Below are 17598 nucleotides of genomic sequence, written 5' to 3'. Positions count from 1 at the left end.
TTTTTCCCCCATTTAATTTTGTTTGTTTTTCTTTCAATAGATCACAACATACTCAAAGACCAGCACAGACCAGTGAAAGAACAAGGAAAGGAAGTTATAAGTCTCAGAGCCGTCCATCTTCAGGTGTGTGAAATCTGGAGTGACCTACTTGGTGTCAAAGCCTCTCTTCTCATATTTGTTTCCATGTGAAAGGGGTGCAGGATTGTGGCAGTTGGCACTGTCTTTGCAAGAAATGAGAGCTGCCCCCACCCTGTTTCCTCATGCTTTGCATTGTGGGAGGCCTCAGAATGAGTGGCAGGAAGACATGTGTCTGTTGTAATTTCTGCAGATGATGTCAGACATCCTGGATGATTTGGCTCAGAATATTTTTCTTGATCTTGTACCTAAATGTTTGTACAATAGGATATATTGCTCCAATAAGCTTCCCCGCTCTCCAGTTACACATTTCTGCTTTAATATAGGCTACAACCCTTGTAAACAGACTACTATGCATTCCGTCTCTGAAACAACTGTACCATGTAAAGATCAGAAGAAAACATCTAATAATCAGAACACAAGGAAAAGTTTTCTTAAAAATGCAAATGCATGTAAGTTAATGCCTATATATATATTGTGAACTGAGATACAGCTGCCAATCATTCTGTGGGTTTCTTTTGGGGGGCATATCTCTTGTTTTTTCATAGAAGTGAAACCAATTGTATACAGGAAAAAACCCCAAACCCCAATTGGGTATGCATAATCTTCTGGGCCTCACCTAAAGCAACTCAGTAGATTTTGGTCCTAATACATTTAGCATGTGATATCCATCATTGGGCAATCTGCACTGTCCACTTTAGTGAAAAGGAAGATGTATATGTGTGAATCAGTTGGACAAGTAAAGTGCCTTTTGATCTGTTGAAAATATGATGAGTGTGTATTTTCTAATTTCTCTGGAAGAGTAACTGCATTCAGAAAATCTACAGTCCAAACAAAAAACATTTGCCTGCCCTCATAGCTCTCTTGCTTGTGCAAGCTCCTCCATTTATTTCAATGGGGAATTTTACTTATTTCCAATGAATTAGATAGGAAAACTTGGTATGCACATCTCAGCTTCTGTGCCCGTAAGAAATATCTGAATTGTGGCATCACAATTTCCTTTTTTGTGTATTGAGGTAGATGTTGGAAAATGAGAGTACCCCTAAAAATTTCTTTTAGGAAAAAAGCACTGGGCATACATGTACAAAGGTTTCAGGGTGAGGCTGAGAAGCTGCACTCTGGTGACAGGAACATGAGAGGCCATCTTATACCAAGATGAAGGGTCTATCTAGCTCATATGGTCTGTTGATATAATTGATTATTTATTGATTGATTTGGAGCTTGTCAGTTCCTCCTCCTCCTTGATTTCCAGAGCCGAGTTGATCTGCCAGTGAGCTCCTGAAGCAAGCAGAAGGCGTCATGTGAAAAACAACACCACCCAAACCTCTCTTTAGATAAAAGGCGCACCGGCCCATAGGACGCACCTAGTTTTTTTGGGGGGGGAAAATAAAGGGGGGGAAATTATTCCCCCCCCCCAGGTGTGCTGCGCTATTCCCGAAGCTTGGGGCATGCTGAGCTCAGCGCGCCCCAAGCTTCTGGGTGCAGGCAAGGTCTCCGCTAGCCCTGGGAGAGCTGGGTCTCCCACGGCTAGCGGATAGCTTCCTGAAGCCTGGAGAGCGAGAGGGGTCGGTGCGCACCGACCCCCTCGCTCTCCAGGCTTCAGCAAAAGCCTGCATTCGCCCCATAGGATGCACACACATTTCCCCTTCATTGTTGGAGGAGAAAAAGTGCGTCCTATAGGGCAAAAAATACGGTATATATAGTGATGATGCAAAAATTGACGTGATCCCATTTGAATACCGGGATTTTTTAAGAGAGCTTCACTATTTGCAGTTATAGCGGAACCCATTTCTATGCAGTAATTCTTATAGACTTATGTCTGTTATAGGCTGGTATTAAAAAAATATTCAGGCTACAGATTTTTTTGAGACACAATGCAATTCAGATAAGGTCAAGTTATGCAATATTTTGATCGAAAGGATTCTGAAAGGTTTGTCGAATTAGTGCAACTTTAGGGGATCCCAAGTAAAATCTTTTTGCTTCCACAGGGACAGAACTCAGACAGGAGCATGAAACTGCTGTTAAAGAATATGATGAAATAAATACAGTAAGTATATTTTGTGTGCTGAATAACATAGCAAGTTAGAAGTTTTGGAAACAATTTTTTAAGATGGGAGACTGACGTGTTTCTGTCCCATCAAGAATAGGCTCCTCACAGTTGCTAGTGAGACAAAGAAAAAACAATTTTGAAATTGGATCAACTGAGTTTTATTTCCTTGCTGTCTTGCTCAGGTGTGTGCCATTACTTTGAAGTTGATTGGCTTTCTTCCACCCCCTACCCCCCCCCCAATTATTTGGCACAACACACAGGAATCTTTTTGATTTTTAGGAATGGCATAGTGACAGCAAGCTCTCACCATGGCTCCTTCTTCCTGATGAATTGTGGCTTTGCATCTTCTCGCTGCTGACTCATAAAGATATTACTCGGGTTTCCCAAGTTTGTCAACGTTTTTATCGGCTTGCAGAAGATGAGTCCTTCTGTAAGTACCTTTGGGAATGGATAAATCCTAAGGTAACCAGCCTGGCAAATTCAGGCACCATGGTGCCTGCAAAGCCTTTCACTGGTGCCCTGGGCGGGTGACCCAGGTTCTGAGGTTTCATGGGGAGCGGGGAGTCCCGCTCCAGAGAAGTGGACACGGAGCAATGGATCCAAACTACAAGAAAGAAGATTCCACCTAAACATTAGGAAGAACTTCCTGACAGTAAGAGCTGTTCGACAGTGGAATTTGCTGCCAAGGAATGTGGTGGAGTCTCCTTCTTTGGAGGTCTTTAAGCAGAGGCTTGACAACCATATGTCAGGAGTGCTCTGATGGTGTTTCCTACTTGGCAGGGGGTTGGACTCGATAGCCCTTGTGGTCTCTTCCAACTCTATGATTCTATGATTCTATAGTCCTCCTAAAAGAAAGTTATTGAGCAAAATGTGAAAGCACCTTCTAAGCAATTTCTATGAAATGAGATCATTTATGGGCATCTTGTACTAGTTCTGAGGAATGTTCCTTGCTGCTATTAGATAGCAACAGCATCAGTGTATGTTTGTGTAAATCAATGTTCAGGACCAGTCAATGATCAGGACCAGTAGGACATAGCTGACTTAGTACGGTAAGCATAAGATTGTCAGGGAGGCTGTCTTGTCTAATTTTGTCTTACACCACACACTCCCTGGCAGCCATTTTGTTATGTCACATCCCCACATAGCAGCTATTTTTTGACTGGCACCTCCACACCCTCAAAATTTGATATATGCCTGTTGGTCCAGAAAAATCCCCCCTCCCAATTCTACACACAGAAACTGACTGTATGGGCAGATGAAAATTACTTCAGTGGTGGTGATGAGACATCTGAGGGCAGAAGGCTTGCTTTCAGGGTGCCAGGCAGCCTACATGGTGCACACAGCTCTGTGTCCTCCCCACCCCACTCCATTGCCCCCCACTCACTGCTCTTCCTGGTGCTTGCTCTCTGCCAATTTGGAACACATACTGTAATGGTGTGAGCAGGCATCGCATTAGTAGAGCAATGCTTGTGATACCTGCTGGAACCTGTTGCATTGCATCCATTGTCAGTCATACTCAGAGTAGGCCCATTGAAATTAATCAACATGATTAGCTTAGGCCTATTAATTTCAGTGGGTTTACTCTGAAAAGAATTAGCACTGTGATACAGCCAGTTATACTTATTGTGTATGTTTTCCTGCCTCACAAAATAGTAAATCCACGTCTATCTATCGTCTATCTATCATCAAAGAATCCAGCAGAATCCTTTGATGGATCCAAGTCACTTCTATGAACAGAAGGATGCCTTCTGTTTACAGAAGGTCTGGATCCAACCTGCCACGTGGGGCAGAGCTGCTATACTACCTTCTGGACAGGTGGGTTGCTATTGCATCCAAGGAGGCATGGGGTGAGGTTGGAGTGGTGCAAATGCACTGATAAAGCCAATCCAGCACTCCTGCTGGTGTGTTTGCACTGTGCCAGTCTTCCTGCCGCTTTACCCCTTGCTTCTCCTGGTAGCCAAGAGCAACTTTCCTTCTGAGAAGCTAGAAAAGAGCAGCTCTGCCCCACTCTATAAGCCATTTCTGGCTACAGAGCCATGGCTTCTTATCTTTGGATAATGGAGAGGCCTTGTAATTTTTCTACAGAGAAATTAAGCTTCTCATTTTACTACTTCCTTCCTTAAATAGGAAAAACAAAAACAAAACGATGTTTGTTTAAAGTGCCAGATCCCATTGTATGAAAGTGGGCCAGCTCCTGCTGGCAAATTTCTGAGAAAAGGAGCATGCTAAGGGCTGTGGCTAGGGAGGAAAACAAACTGAAGGTCAACTGCTGTAGCAGGTACACCTGCGCTTGTGTCACATTCCCACACTGAATTCCAAAGCAAATACTGAACACCTTGGGCAAACAAAGGTGGGCAATTAGACAAAGCCAAGTGCTGCAATTCACTAATGCTGCATAAATGTTGTAGAAGTGACTGTGTTTTGTTTTTAATAACCAAGGTTAGCGTTATGCCTGATCTTTGACTCTTTACAGAAAACCTCTGGTTTGTTTTGTGGTTGAAGCAGCTTGCAAACAATTGAGAAAAGAGCAAATTTGTGGCAAAAGTTTCAGTAAGGGGAGGGAATGGGTGAACTTATGTATGAACTTCAGTAAATAAGCCAAACAGTAAAATAAGTTTGATTTCCTGGAGGGCAGGTAATGCAGAGTTCTTTGTGGTGACCTTTGTGGTGAACTTTCCGGTGACTTGGATGCAGCCAGGATTGCCCGACATATCTTTTATTTCTTTTGATTTTCTGAAGTGAATGCTTTCTGCATGGTTGGTGTTGCAAACAAGGTTTAAAGTTTATGGGAAGAAAATTGAAGGAAATAATGATTGAGCAGGAGGAAACAAGGAAATAACTTTCAAGCAATATGATTACCAGCATCCAAAGAGGCTGATGTGAAGCTGGGAATACACGCTGAGCCTTACCTTCCGAACACTCACCACTTTTGGTGCAGCATTCAGATTGAGGCCAAAGATGCACCATGCATTTAAAACACTATTAAACCACTTCAATAGTTACGGCTTTCCACGAAGAATCCTGAGAACTGTAGTTTGTTGAGGATGCTGAGAGTTGATAGGGGACCTGTATTACTCTCACAGAGCTACAATTCCCAGAGTTCCATGGGAAGAGGGATCAGTTTTTAAACCAGTCTGGAAATGGTAGCTCTGTGAGGGGAATAGGGAAGCCATGATTGTTAAAGTAGGGTAATACTGCTTTAAATGTGTGGTGCAAATGTGGCCTAAAGGTAAAGGTAAAGGTAAAGGGACCCCTGGCCATTAGGTCCAGCAGTGACCGACTCTGGGGTTGCGGCGCTCATCTTGCTTTATTGGCTGAGGGAGCCGGCGTACAGCTTCCGGGTCGCGTAGCCAGCATGACTAAGCCACTTCTGGCGAACCAGAGCAGCGCACGGAAACGCTGTTTACCTTCCCACCGGAGCGGTACCTATTTATCTACTTGCACTTTGATGTGCTTTTGAACTGCTAGGTTGGCAGGTGCTAGGACAGAGCGACGGGAGCTCACCCCGTCGCGGGGATTCGAACTGCTGACCTTCTGATAGGCAAGTCCTAGGCTCTGTGGTTTAACCCACAGCGCCACCCATGTCCCTTGCACATGTGGCCTAAATTGTACCTAAAACAGCACTCTTCTTTCTAACAATTGAATCTTGCTTAACAGATTCTGAATGTTTTCACAGAACATAAAATGTTAGCAGTAACAGCCAAGGCAATGGGCAGGCTACAGAGGGTTGCATGTGCTTCCATGGGCTAGGAGTGGGGCCAAAGAGAAGCTTTGGGGAGCACTCTACCATGGAAAAAAGCAGTGCTGGAAACAGCCATAGATGGGACATGAAAAGGAGGAGGCTACTATGAGTTGAAGACCATATTGAAAAACTGAAGGACCCCCAAACTGTCATACATGGGTGTTCAGAGGGTGCTAGTGTACAAAAAATGTCCACTGATTCCACCTTCCACACTAAGCCTTGACTGAATACCTTCCCTCCCTCATCTTTTCTTGTTTTGGAAAAGCTAAACTAATAAATCGGTAACAGTTTGTTTGCACAGCTTATAACAGATGACTCTGCTTTGAAAGATCACTTGATCTGTGAGCTGTTTGTGCCAAGCAAAACTTCACCCCTAAATAAAACACTCTTGAACACAGGAAGATGTGTGATTTGCAGCCCTAAAAATGGTACTGATTCTCATAGAATAATGTTCATTCATGCAGTGAGTATTTGAAATTTCTCTGTGTGTCCATTGGCAGTGGTGGTGGTATTATCCTTATTTAGACTGCTGTATCTATCTTTGCTTCCTGTAGAGGAGAGGTGACTAACCTGTGGCCCTCCATATGTTGCTGGACTTCCTGCTCCTAGCCAATATGGCCAGTGGCCGGGGATGATGGGAGTTGTTGCCCAAGAACAGCTGCAAGCTGCAGGTTAGACGCCTCTGTTGTCGAGAAACATCAGCATTTCACTATTGTTCTAAATTGCCCCTCACTCCTCTAGGGACTCTGTGGCACATGTGGAAAGTCATTTGGGGAGCCAATTTATAAATATCGCACAATAAAGAAAAAAAGAGAGAGGAACTGCAACATCAGAATGAGGACACAAACTTTTACAAATGTTGTATATGCTAATGCACTTGTCAAACTGTTCATTATTTATGGACAACTTCAAGGCCCCTGCTCTTCCTTCTTATAGTTATTTATCTTTAGACTGGACTTAGACCAGATAGCCATTGAAATAGAGTACTGAGGACGCATGACCATCCTAGAGGTCAAGCTGAACCAGGCTTTATGAGCTGGTGTGATGGAGTAGTTGAAGTGCTGAACTGGGAAGAGGGAGACCTGCATTCGAATCCCCACTCTGCTCTGAAGCTCACTGGGTAAACTTGAGATGGTCACTCCAGCCTCACCTATCTCACAGGATTGTTAAGAGGATAAAATAAGGACAGTGAAAGACTATGAATGCTGTCTCTGTGCTTGGATGAAGTGTGATATTAAGGTGCTACTGGAAGGAAAATTTTTTGTGTGATATTAAAACATCCTAACTTCAGTGGAGAGTCCACATCCCTTTGTAGAGCCACAGCTGCTCCTGGGGGAGTTTATATGGTAGTGTGATCAGCCACACACCAGGAAGGGTGAAGACGGATAAATTAAGAGCTGTTGAGGCTTTGAGGGTGAGCCAATCAGACACATGATTGATATATATGGGAGACCATTGCCAAAATAACATGGCTCTGTCCCAGCTCTTGAAAAGAGCCAGGTTCAAGGCTCCAAACTGGGCTCCTGACCATCAAAATATACAGAAAATGGTTTAATCTCAAACTGCATATTTCCAAACCATTTTATCTGTACCAATCCATACCATTAACCCTGGGATTCATATTCAATTTATTTATGCATATATAGAACATCTAGCCTTTTCCCATTTTTGAAACAGACATGGTCAAATTCTGTGTCAGGTGATTAGTCACTGTTGGGAAGCATGGGTGTAGCCAGGACTTATGTTGGGGAGGGGACAGAACCAATGTGATTGGTCAGTTAGGTAAAGGTAAAGGGACCCCTGACCATTAGGTCCAGTCATGGCCGACTCTGGGGTTGCGGCGCTCATCTCGCTTTACTAAGCCGCTTCTGGCGAACCAGAGCAGCACACGGAAACGCCGTTTACCTTCCCGCCGGAGCGGTACCTATTTATCTACTTGCACTTTGACGTGCTTTCGAACTGCTAGGTGGGCAGGAGCAGGGACTGAGCAACGGGAGCTCACTCCGTTGCGGAGATTCAAACTGCCAACCTTTTGACTGGCAAGTCCTAGGCTCTGTCCTAACTGTGGCACCACCCAGTTAGTTAAGTATTAATATTGTTTTTCTTGCTCTAGGGGAGGTAGCTCTCCCCCCCGCTACATCCATGTTGGAAACCGATCTATGAGTTTTTAAATGTGTTGGGCACGTAGCGATTTTCATCAAACTTTTGCTACCGCCTTGCACTGTTTCTTGGCTAAGTCTCCTTAACAGTTTACCCAACAGCTGAATGCTAATTCCGTTGCTATGTACACTAGTGAGTGACGATAACAGGATACACAGGAGGAGAGTCAAACCCTTGAAAGAGCCCTTTCCTTGCAAATACACATGGATGACTTACTCAGTTCTTGAGAACCTCTTCCCACAGTACTGCTGACAACAGGAATCAAATGGCTCTCCCCCCCAAACACATTAAAGCAGTTTCATTAAAACAAAGTGTTTAGCTCTTTCCGCTTCATGCTAGGGATGCTAAGGCCGGAGACTTTTATCTCTCTTTCCTTGGCCACAGCACATGCAGGGGGCTGCTAGTCAGTCACCTGTAGCTTAACATATCCTGACTGAAGGAGCTGGGTTCTTAAACACAAGAAAGAGACCAGGGAACTAACAAAGGAGGTATCAGCTGGGAGTGAACCACAGGGAACAAAATCATTTTCACCAGTTGAGGATTAAAAGCTGTTCCCCCCGAGAAGGGCAGTGGGCAGAGGAAGCCTTGGAGACAAACACTTTTTGATACTGCCAGGATTGTATTTGGCAGAAATGCTGGGCTTTTAACAAGCCTGAGGCTACGTGAATATGTGCATATAATTTCAGGTGGTTCTTCTTTTTTTTTTTTGGGATGTTAATGGGTTTTTTAATGCTGGGGTTAATAAGCTGGGTCTTGCGCACAGAGTCAAGCAGTGCAGAACTAATTAGCTGACATCATCAGCGCTGTTGCTGGAGGAAGTTGATACAAGGGAGCTGAACGGCACAATCTGATTCTGGGAATGAAACCGGGCATGACCGACGGCTCAGCTATTCTTCATGCAAGGCTGGACCTAGTTGTGAGCAGCGGTCCTCAAGTTACTCAAATCTGATTAGTTTGTTAGGCTGGAAACAAAGGTAGCTATTGTACTAATTGGACACTTCTGCTTTTTTTATTTATCTACTTGATTGACAAATTTATATACCAGCCTTCATCAAACAGATTCCAGACTAGTTTACAATAAAACAATGTAAGCCACAACATGCAAAAACAGAAGAATTTTAAAAGCAGCAGTAAAATGTAATAAAGAAAATGTTTTACTGCTCTTAAGATGTATTGGTCCTCATGTGAAAACAGTGATGCCATAGGTGAAAGACCATCAGTATGTACAAAGTAAGAATTCCTGAGTTTTTGTTTCTTATTTTTCCAGTGTTAAGTTCATATTGCTACATTTCCATATCAATTTTTTTTAAAGCCTTCACAAAAATTCACTAGCATTTTAGTGCACAATTGTTCAAATAAACTTTTTTTGCACTTTTTCTTAATAAGCACATTTCTTCAAATAATTCCCCAATGTAATATATTTTGTGTGCTTGTTATTGCTACGGACATTTCCCCTAGTATATGAATTTCTGTACACATTTTGTCTGAGAACTGCACCACAAAATTCAGATAAATGTGAATTTTGAAGAATAGCTGCATCTCAGGTAGCAGATTGTTATGGGAAGTAAGAATTAGTTAAGAATTTCTCCCCCTTCCCTAATAATACGAGGTGCTAAGGTTGGGAATTCATTTCCTAATTCCCGGGTTTGAGACCAGGTAGGCGCTGTATGTTTGCTAGTTATATTTCATATTATCCTATATCCTGGAGTCATTGGTCCTCATATGCTACTTTTTTTGTTTATGGCATTTTATCTGGAGTAGAGAATCTCTTTTTATTATGACAAAATGTATATTGTTGCATTCTTACACTGCTACCTATTATATTTAAAATGCATTCACTAGAATTTCCTCCTCGCCCAAGACTTTTGTGCTTTCTGTTAAGTTTCTATGATAGGTATGGGTTGTCTGCTCTCTCTGCTAGATGTTGTGCTTTTCAAAAACTATTTTCATTGGTTTATCCATTTTTATATACAAAAAGTGTCTCAAACATCTTATGAATAAATGAATGAATGATGGATCACATAGGTCTCCTTTCATGCCTTCTGTCCCTTTTTTATTCTCCCCTCCCCACCTTGTTGCTATAGTGTATCCCATGCAAAGGGGCAGGTTATCTGTAGGGATTATTCCCTATGCTTCTCCACAATTCCAGGAGTGCTTTCCACAGTTCTGTATCCTCTGCTCATCTGCACTACCACCACAAACAAAGGCCTTTGGCATCAACTTTAGCATTGTGAGAACTTCTGTTTTGATTTAAATCAGCATGCTAGTGTGTAGCCCTCTTAAGGTTTTCAAACTAGCTTGAATCTATGTGCTGCAGCAAAGTAGAGTTAAAAATCAAGCTGTTGTGGCTATGCTTCTGAATGCATGATGTGATTGCGTATTTGCCATTGATGTCAATAAATCCTTAGGAGTAATAAGATTTGGCATTGGAGGCTACTTGACTAAATAGTAAGTACTGTACTATTGATAGCAGATTCCAGGAACACATTATTCTTCTAGACATACTTAACTCTTGACTTGTCTTTAATTTTCACTTTCGGGGCAAAGCCTTTGTTTGCCTCAATATTATTTCTGTTGTTTAGTTAAAAAGTAATAATAATAAAATGCTATCAGTCTGCAGATTAAAAAACCTGGCTTCTCTGTCCCCAGGGAAGGAGATCCACTTGACGAACTGCCACTGCTTGAATGATGAGCGGTTGATCAGTTTGGGGAGTCGCCACCCCCAATGTTTCACTCTTGATCATTGCCACGATGAAGCCCAGAGAATTACTGATGTGGGATTAAAGCAGTTCTTCCAGCACTGTGGAGAATCTCTTAAGGTAGCACTCTGATTTTTGAGAAACATCATTTTGTCTCTGCAATTGCCATAAAACATTAATAATGAATAACATTTTATTAGTAGTAGTAATTTACTAGGAGTATGGACTGGGCACTTCTATGTGAACTTAATTTTAAAAACCTTTAGAAATAATAACCTATACATGATTGGAAGCTGCCCAGAGTGGCTGGGGAAACTCAGCCAGATGGGTGGGGTATAAATTTTATTATTATTATTATTATTATTATTATTATTATTATTATTATTATGTACATCAAAAGTAGGGTACCAGAGGCCCCCCAGATGTTGCTGCACTACAGCTGCCATCATCCCTGATGATTAGTCAGGCTGGTGGGGCTAATGGAAGCCCCACCTCCTTTTAAAGGCATGTTTTCCCGGAGGGGCAAGAGATCTTCCACTCAGTGGCTTGCTGAAATGCTGTAAGAAATGTCTCCCCACCCTCCATTAAACAGCTTGTCTGGTCCTGCCTGCTGTAGCTGACGTGGCTGCATGTTGGCGGTGATACTAACTGCAGAGTGTGACGGCATCTCACATAGTAAGGGAATACATAATATTCCCTGTTGAATATACACAGTTGCATCCTTACATTCAAGTGGCATCCTTATTTCAATAAGTAGTTACAGTTTACAAATATTTGGCAGTAGGACAAAGGATATCACTCCAGGCACTTCGCATTTTCCAGCATATTTGGGAGTTATATCAGAGTGGACAAAATATTCCACAGCTCTGAAGTTTAGTTGCTGTAAAATATTTACTGCTTCAGTTTAGAAAAACAAAGTCACATTCTGGATCCACACTTGACAAGGCAAATAATCAGAGAAGCCATACTTTATGCTACATTAGATAAAGGTAAAGGGACCCCTGACCATTAGGTCCAGTCGTGGCCGACTCTGGGGTTGCGGCGCCCATCTCGCTTTATTGGCCGAGGGAGCCGGCGTACAGCTTCTGGGTCATGTGGCCAGCATGACCAAGCCGCTTCTGGCGAACCAGAGCAGCGCACGGAAACGCCGTTTACCTTCCCGTCGGAGTGGTACCCATTTATCTACTTGCACGTTGATGTGCTTTTGAACTGCTAGGTTGGCAGGAGCTGGGACCGAGCAATGGGAGCTCACCCCGCCGCGGGGATTCGAACTGCCGACCTTCTGATCGGCAAGTCCTAGGCTCTGTGGTTTAACCCACAGCACCACCCATGTCCCATATTCATACAGTAGTGAATAAAATAAAGGTTTAGTTGAGCAAATCTTGATACAAGCTGAATCCAAGGACTCTGTGATATCTGTGGAAATGAGCACAGAAGCAGGTGCACTGGACAGGCAATTAAAACAGACTCGAAATTGGGAGGTGGGATTAGACAAAAGAGGAGCTGCAGGAACAGGCCTTCTCCTACTGAGCCTAGAAGTGGCATCCCAGAGGGAGGAAAGGTGGTGTAGATTTTAAGCAAATGCATTATAATGAGATGTGTGGGCTGCTTATATCTACAGATTAACAAACAATTAATATATTGTTCAGTTTTTGAAAAATCAAAATGATAAATTCTGTTATTTACTGAATGAATTCAATTAAGAGAGAAATTGAGAAAGAGAATGAAAAGGGCCCACAAGAGGGAGCTCATAATGCCATATGATAGATAATACTGTACATAAATTCTTCATATTAATTTAGCAAAATATGTACACTCTACATACAGCTGAGTAATTCATAGAATTGAATAATGTCCATTTTACTTACAACTTTGTGCTGTGTGGGGGTCTGGTTGTTGCTGCTGTTCTAAGTAAATAATGTGGGTTTTTTTAAAAATGTATTTTTAAACCCTAACCTATGACTTTTACAGCTAGAATGTAGCCTACTGTACAAATGTAAGAATCACATGCTTAGCCTACTTTGTTGTGTCTTTGAACCTGGCCTCATTTTGTCTCTGACCCCCCCCCCCCATTGTAAATGAAAAAATCACCCAAAATGTGGATTCCAGAAACAGCTCTTCACTCCCCGCAATATATACCACTTAAAGTCATTGTTAGCTGTTGCCCTGTTGTTCTGACACCATAGATAAGGATATTAGTAATCGGGCACCTCACTTGCTTAAAAAGTGTAGCTGAGTAACAAAATGAGTTTAGTTAATTTATTAAATCTGCATGTATTTACATCTGCATTAAAACAGTAGTTGGAAATAGAAACAAATTGTGGCAAAAACACCTTGATGTTGACTAAGTTTTAGCATGATCACAAGTTCCCTTCACTCAAATAAGGGAGTTCAGTAACTTGCAAGGCTCCTGGCATGTCAAAACTGACTTAGGGACACCTGAGGGATTATAAAAAATGAATGGCAACATTTCATAACACACTTTTTGTTTTTTATGAATGCAAAGCTCAATGTGGACATTTTCTATCATGTATTATTAAAGTTGTAGATTTTATACTGGTCATGCCATAGATGTTTACTCGTAAATTTTAAAAGTTAAAGTTGACCCATTTGTAGCCACACAGATTTCCACCATTAGCACTCTGAAGTTTTATGAATATTGGTTTAGCAATTAAAAGTTAGAGCCTAATAGCCTTCATTAAGGAAACATTACTGTTAGCTAACACTAGGGGAGAAATTTGGTTAAGTTTGCATTTAAAGACAAATTTACTTAATTTCCAGAACAATAAACTAACCAAAATATATCCTTCAAAATTTGCAGTTATCTGAATTTGGCAGTATAGTTTTGCAGCCAAGAAAGTGTTTAGAAAATGCATATGCTATTTATATTATTTATTAGATTTGTATCCTCCCTTTCCTTACAAAAGAACCCAGGGTGGCATGTGACTAAGGTAAAGTGTGCAGACAACTGCATTTATTAGTGAAAATCACATACAAAAATTCATTTTAGAAATATTAGAAAAAATATGCTTTTCAAAAATGTGTATATTGGGATAAATTTGTGCTGATTAATTTCCATAAGGACTTTAAAAAAATAATAATTGCAAACTGATAAATAAATGTGGAGAACTGAACTTGAGAATGGGAAAATGAGAAAAACCAAAGTGGACAGATTCATTCATCCTTACTGACAGTGAAGTCACTGGATCCACATCTGCCTGCTAAGAAATAAGTGAAGCTCCAGCTAGCATAAAAGCAAACCAAAGGAAATGATGTTTTTTTCTTGATTGGAAGGATCCCAGTTTTGTATTTTCTTATGCTTTTTACAATATAGTATTTTCCTGATCCATGACATAAGAATTATTTATTATTAGCTCAAATGAGGGCAAGGAGTGTGTTTGCGTGCGTCTGCAGTGGAAACATCTAAATGAACCATGACCGAAGCAGAGCAGGAGATAACAATTTGATATGCAAGCCAACAAGATTACTTTGTTTTCTGTGAAATCTGAAGAGCCATGGAAGTGCTGAATATTTGCTGCAACTCACAGTTGAGGCTGAAATTAGTGCAGTAGGAATCTCAGTAATATTCATTGACCTTGCAGACATCTCATTTATAATAAGGCCACGGTCTGAAGGCACATGATACAGCTACCTTTCTGAAACTAAGCAGGTATAGAGCTGGTCAGTGGCGACAAACTAGGAACCCTATGTATTCTACCTTGGTAGCATTATATAAAAACAAATAAAGCCTGATTTCATAAAAACTTTGCCTAGGGTTAGGGTTAAAAGGAAAATGTGCTGTATAAAATATGTTGGGTTACATCCAGTATGTCCCTATACTGATGGAAGGCACTTTGATATCCAATGAAGGCTTCCATCAGTCGGACCTGGAGGCCCGTGTTGGGTTGGGAATCTGTGCGTATGCGTGTGCCAATTTCCCCTTCACTCCTGTAGCCCAACCACAAATCTGCTTCAGAGAACTGAGGCTCTTTGGAACAATGTGGGAGGTGCAGTGGGGAGAAGGGGATGAATTAAAATGGCTTGCCTCCCTCTTCTGTTGATAGAACTCTCTGTCAGTAGGAGGCTGAATACCAGTAGGGGCTGAATACCACCCCCTCTTTTATTTATTTGATTCTGACATTCCTAACCCCTAAATGAGGTTGCTTGAAAATGTTATGACAATATTAAAAAGCATAATAATAATAATTAATAATAATAATAAATAATATCAAAGAAGAAAAGTCATTTTAATGAACCCACACTTGGAATTTTCTTTTGCACATAGGAACTGAATATGAAAAACTGCAGTGGTCCTGGATTTAGAGGGGACAAAGTTCTGCTTCATGCAAGCACCTTTTGCCATAACCTGACAACTGTAGATATTAGCTGGACAGGAGCTACTGATTCAGGACTCATTGCCTTAGTAGCATCATCTATAAGGTACAATTAAAAACCGAAACATTTGTTGTTCTTCATACTGTTGTGCACAATTGGGTACCATTCTGTAGAATGGATCTGTAGAAACAAGAAGATTAAGGGGTCCTTTAGACTAGTTGTTTTTTTTTTTTGAGAGTGTATATTTTGCATTTAATAGGCGAGGATGGAACATGGAGGCTGAGAAATACATGACCAGCCATAGCAAATAATTAGTTAACTAAATGCCAGCCATAGTAAATGTTTTGTTGTTGTTGTTACTTGTTGTTGTTAAACTGTTGGGAGTCAGAAACCCTGTCTATCTATTTCAGGTCTTTGAGAAATCTACTAGTCTACCATTTGCCCCTGATCTAGACTACCTTTCATGCTTTCAGGTGTCTTCCTATGGAGGTAGAATATCCGTGTAGAGAAATCATAACATAAGCTCAAATCTGAGCTGCATATTGCTTAATTGCTCAAATAAAATAAGATAATTGCTGTTGCTTTCTGTTTTAGATTGCAGTGCCTTTCTACTAATGGATGCCGGATTACAGATGATGCAGTAACTGCCTTGATTGAAAAGCATGGGAAAAGGTAATTCATATACCAGCAGTAACTGCACCACAATACGAGTATTCAGTGCTTGTTTCATCACCATAGCTATATATGGTTCACAAGGTTGTGCATTTTCTCCCTGAAAACACTGCATTTTATTTATTTGCTGTTGTTGGCATATATAAGAACATAAATGGGCCTTGCTGGATCAGACCAAGACCTATCTAGTCCAGCATATTGTTCCTGCAGTAGCCAACCAGATGTTGATGGCTCAAAATAGAATATGAGTGCAATGTTGTTGTTGTTTAGTCATTTAATCATGGCCGACTCTTCGTGACCCCATGGACCAGAGCACGCCAGAGCACGCCAGGCACTCCTGTCTTCCATTGCCTCCCGCAGTTTGGTCAAACTCAGTTTGAGAACACTGTCCAACCATCTCGTCCTCTGTCATCCCCTTCTCCTTGTGCCCTCAATCTTTCCCAACATCAGGGTCTTTTCCAGGGATTCTTCTCTTCTCATGAGGTGGCCAAAGTATTGGAGCCTTCATGGATTACTGCCTTGCCATGGCGAAGGGGCTTCAATAACTCAGAGAAGCTATGAGCTATGCTGTGCAGGGCCACCCAAGACGGACAGGTCATAGTGGAGAGTTTTGACCAAACGTGATCTACCTGGAGTAGGAACTGGCAAGCCACTCCAGTATCCCTGCCAAGAAAACTCCATGGACAAAGACAACAGGCATGAGTGCAATAGCATGCCATAATTTACAAATCGTTATCAAAGAAGCAGCTGATATTGGAGAGACATGCTTTGTTGCAGCTGTGGCAGGTGAAGGCTTCTGGTTGTGCTGATACAGATACACTGTGGTGTTTCTTCTTTCTGCACTCCTTCCAGCACTCCTTCCTCCTCTGGTCACTGCTATAGATACATGCCTGGGCTGTCTGTCTTCAGGCATAAAGGTCATCTGCAGGGGATTGCAACATGGCAAAGTTCGTGTTGCCAGCTTCCATGTCATGTCATCTTTGTGTTGCACACTTGGTCTGCCAATTAGCCCAGTGCCTGAAGCCACCTCCTCATAGAACACATCCTTGAGGATTCTGCCATCTTCCATTCTTTGGACATGACCAGCAGTGGGCTTGGGAGAACACAGCTTTGTTTGAAACTCTGTCTTGCCATGTGATGCCCAAAATTTTCCTGACGCAGCACATCTGAGGCATCACCCCTGACAGTTGTAAGTTGCCCATGACTCACTTCCATAAAACAGTGTGCTCAACGTGCAAAGCCTGGTAGATCTTCATCTTGGTGTTGGCTGTTAGCATCACATTCCCTCATACCCTTTTTCTAATTGCCCTCAGAACAATGTTGCATTATTGAGGGCTGGTGCCTTAAATTAGCACAAACTTTCAGTTCAAAAGTAACCGCTTTTTACATTTTGCTTTGAGCTATTCCTTTGAAATAGTCATTTGGCGGCCAATTCAATGCCAAATTATTAAAGCTGAAAGTATGTACAAGGTTTTGGGGTTCTGAACCTGTATTTAGTTATAAAAATGAAAAAGACAGGATTTCTTTTTTAAAAAATTCATGCTAACTTCTCAGGTACAGTTTTCATTTGCTTGTGTGTTTGCCTAGAAAGTTTTTGTCAATAAATACTGTCTGTCTCAGGCTGGCTACGACTCCTATACAGCAGGTGTCTGCCCAGGGCAACAAAAAGTTTAGTGGTTAATGCTTTAAAATTAATTTTACCCCTATGATGCATTTTATCCAAGGTGTGCTAACAAGACAAATGAAGACAATAAACTTATTAAAAGGCATGTAATATCATGGGAAATGAATACAATGCAAAACCA

The 17598-nt window shown here is 41.6% G+C and overlaps 1 protein-coding gene and 1 long non-coding RNA gene across 3 annotated transcripts in view; one reads left to right on the top strand and one right to left on the bottom strand.

Moving 5' to 3' along the window:
* The window catches only part of LOC310826719 (uncharacterized protein), a 45551-nt gene that overhangs the window by 13582 nt on the left and 14371 nt on the right, over positions 1–17598 (top strand). For both annotated transcript variants that reach the window (XM_083701914.1, XM_083701915.1), the window contains exons 4-10: positions 41–123; positions 462–587; positions 2124–2182; positions 2465–2615; positions 10737–10906; positions 15072–15226; positions 15716–15793. In XM_083701914.1, coding sequence (XP_083558040.1) covers positions 41–123; positions 462–587; positions 2124–2182; positions 2465–2615; positions 10737–10906; positions 15072–15226; positions 15716–15793 — 822 coding nt within the window. The remainder of the gene's footprint in view (positions 1–40; positions 124–461; positions 588–2123; positions 2183–2464; positions 2616–10736; positions 10907–15071; positions 15227–15715; positions 15794–17598) is intronic.
* LOC310826867 lies at positions 1365–8360 on the bottom strand. Its single transcript, XR_014556046.1, has 3 exons — positions 8140–8360; positions 2493–2623; positions 1365–1413 (listed from the first exon to the last, which is right to left on the bottom strand). It is a non-coding gene; the product is annotated as an uncharacterized lncRNA (long non-coding RNA).

The sequence above is a fragment of the Podarcis gaigeae genome (genome assembly GCF_964106915.1).
Source record: "Podarcis gaigeae genome assembly, chromosome: 11".
Classification (NCBI taxonomy): Eukaryota; Metazoa; Chordata; class Lepidosauria; order Squamata; family Lacertidae; genus Podarcis; species Podarcis gaigeae.
This window is presented reverse-complemented; position numbering and strand designations above follow the sequence as displayed.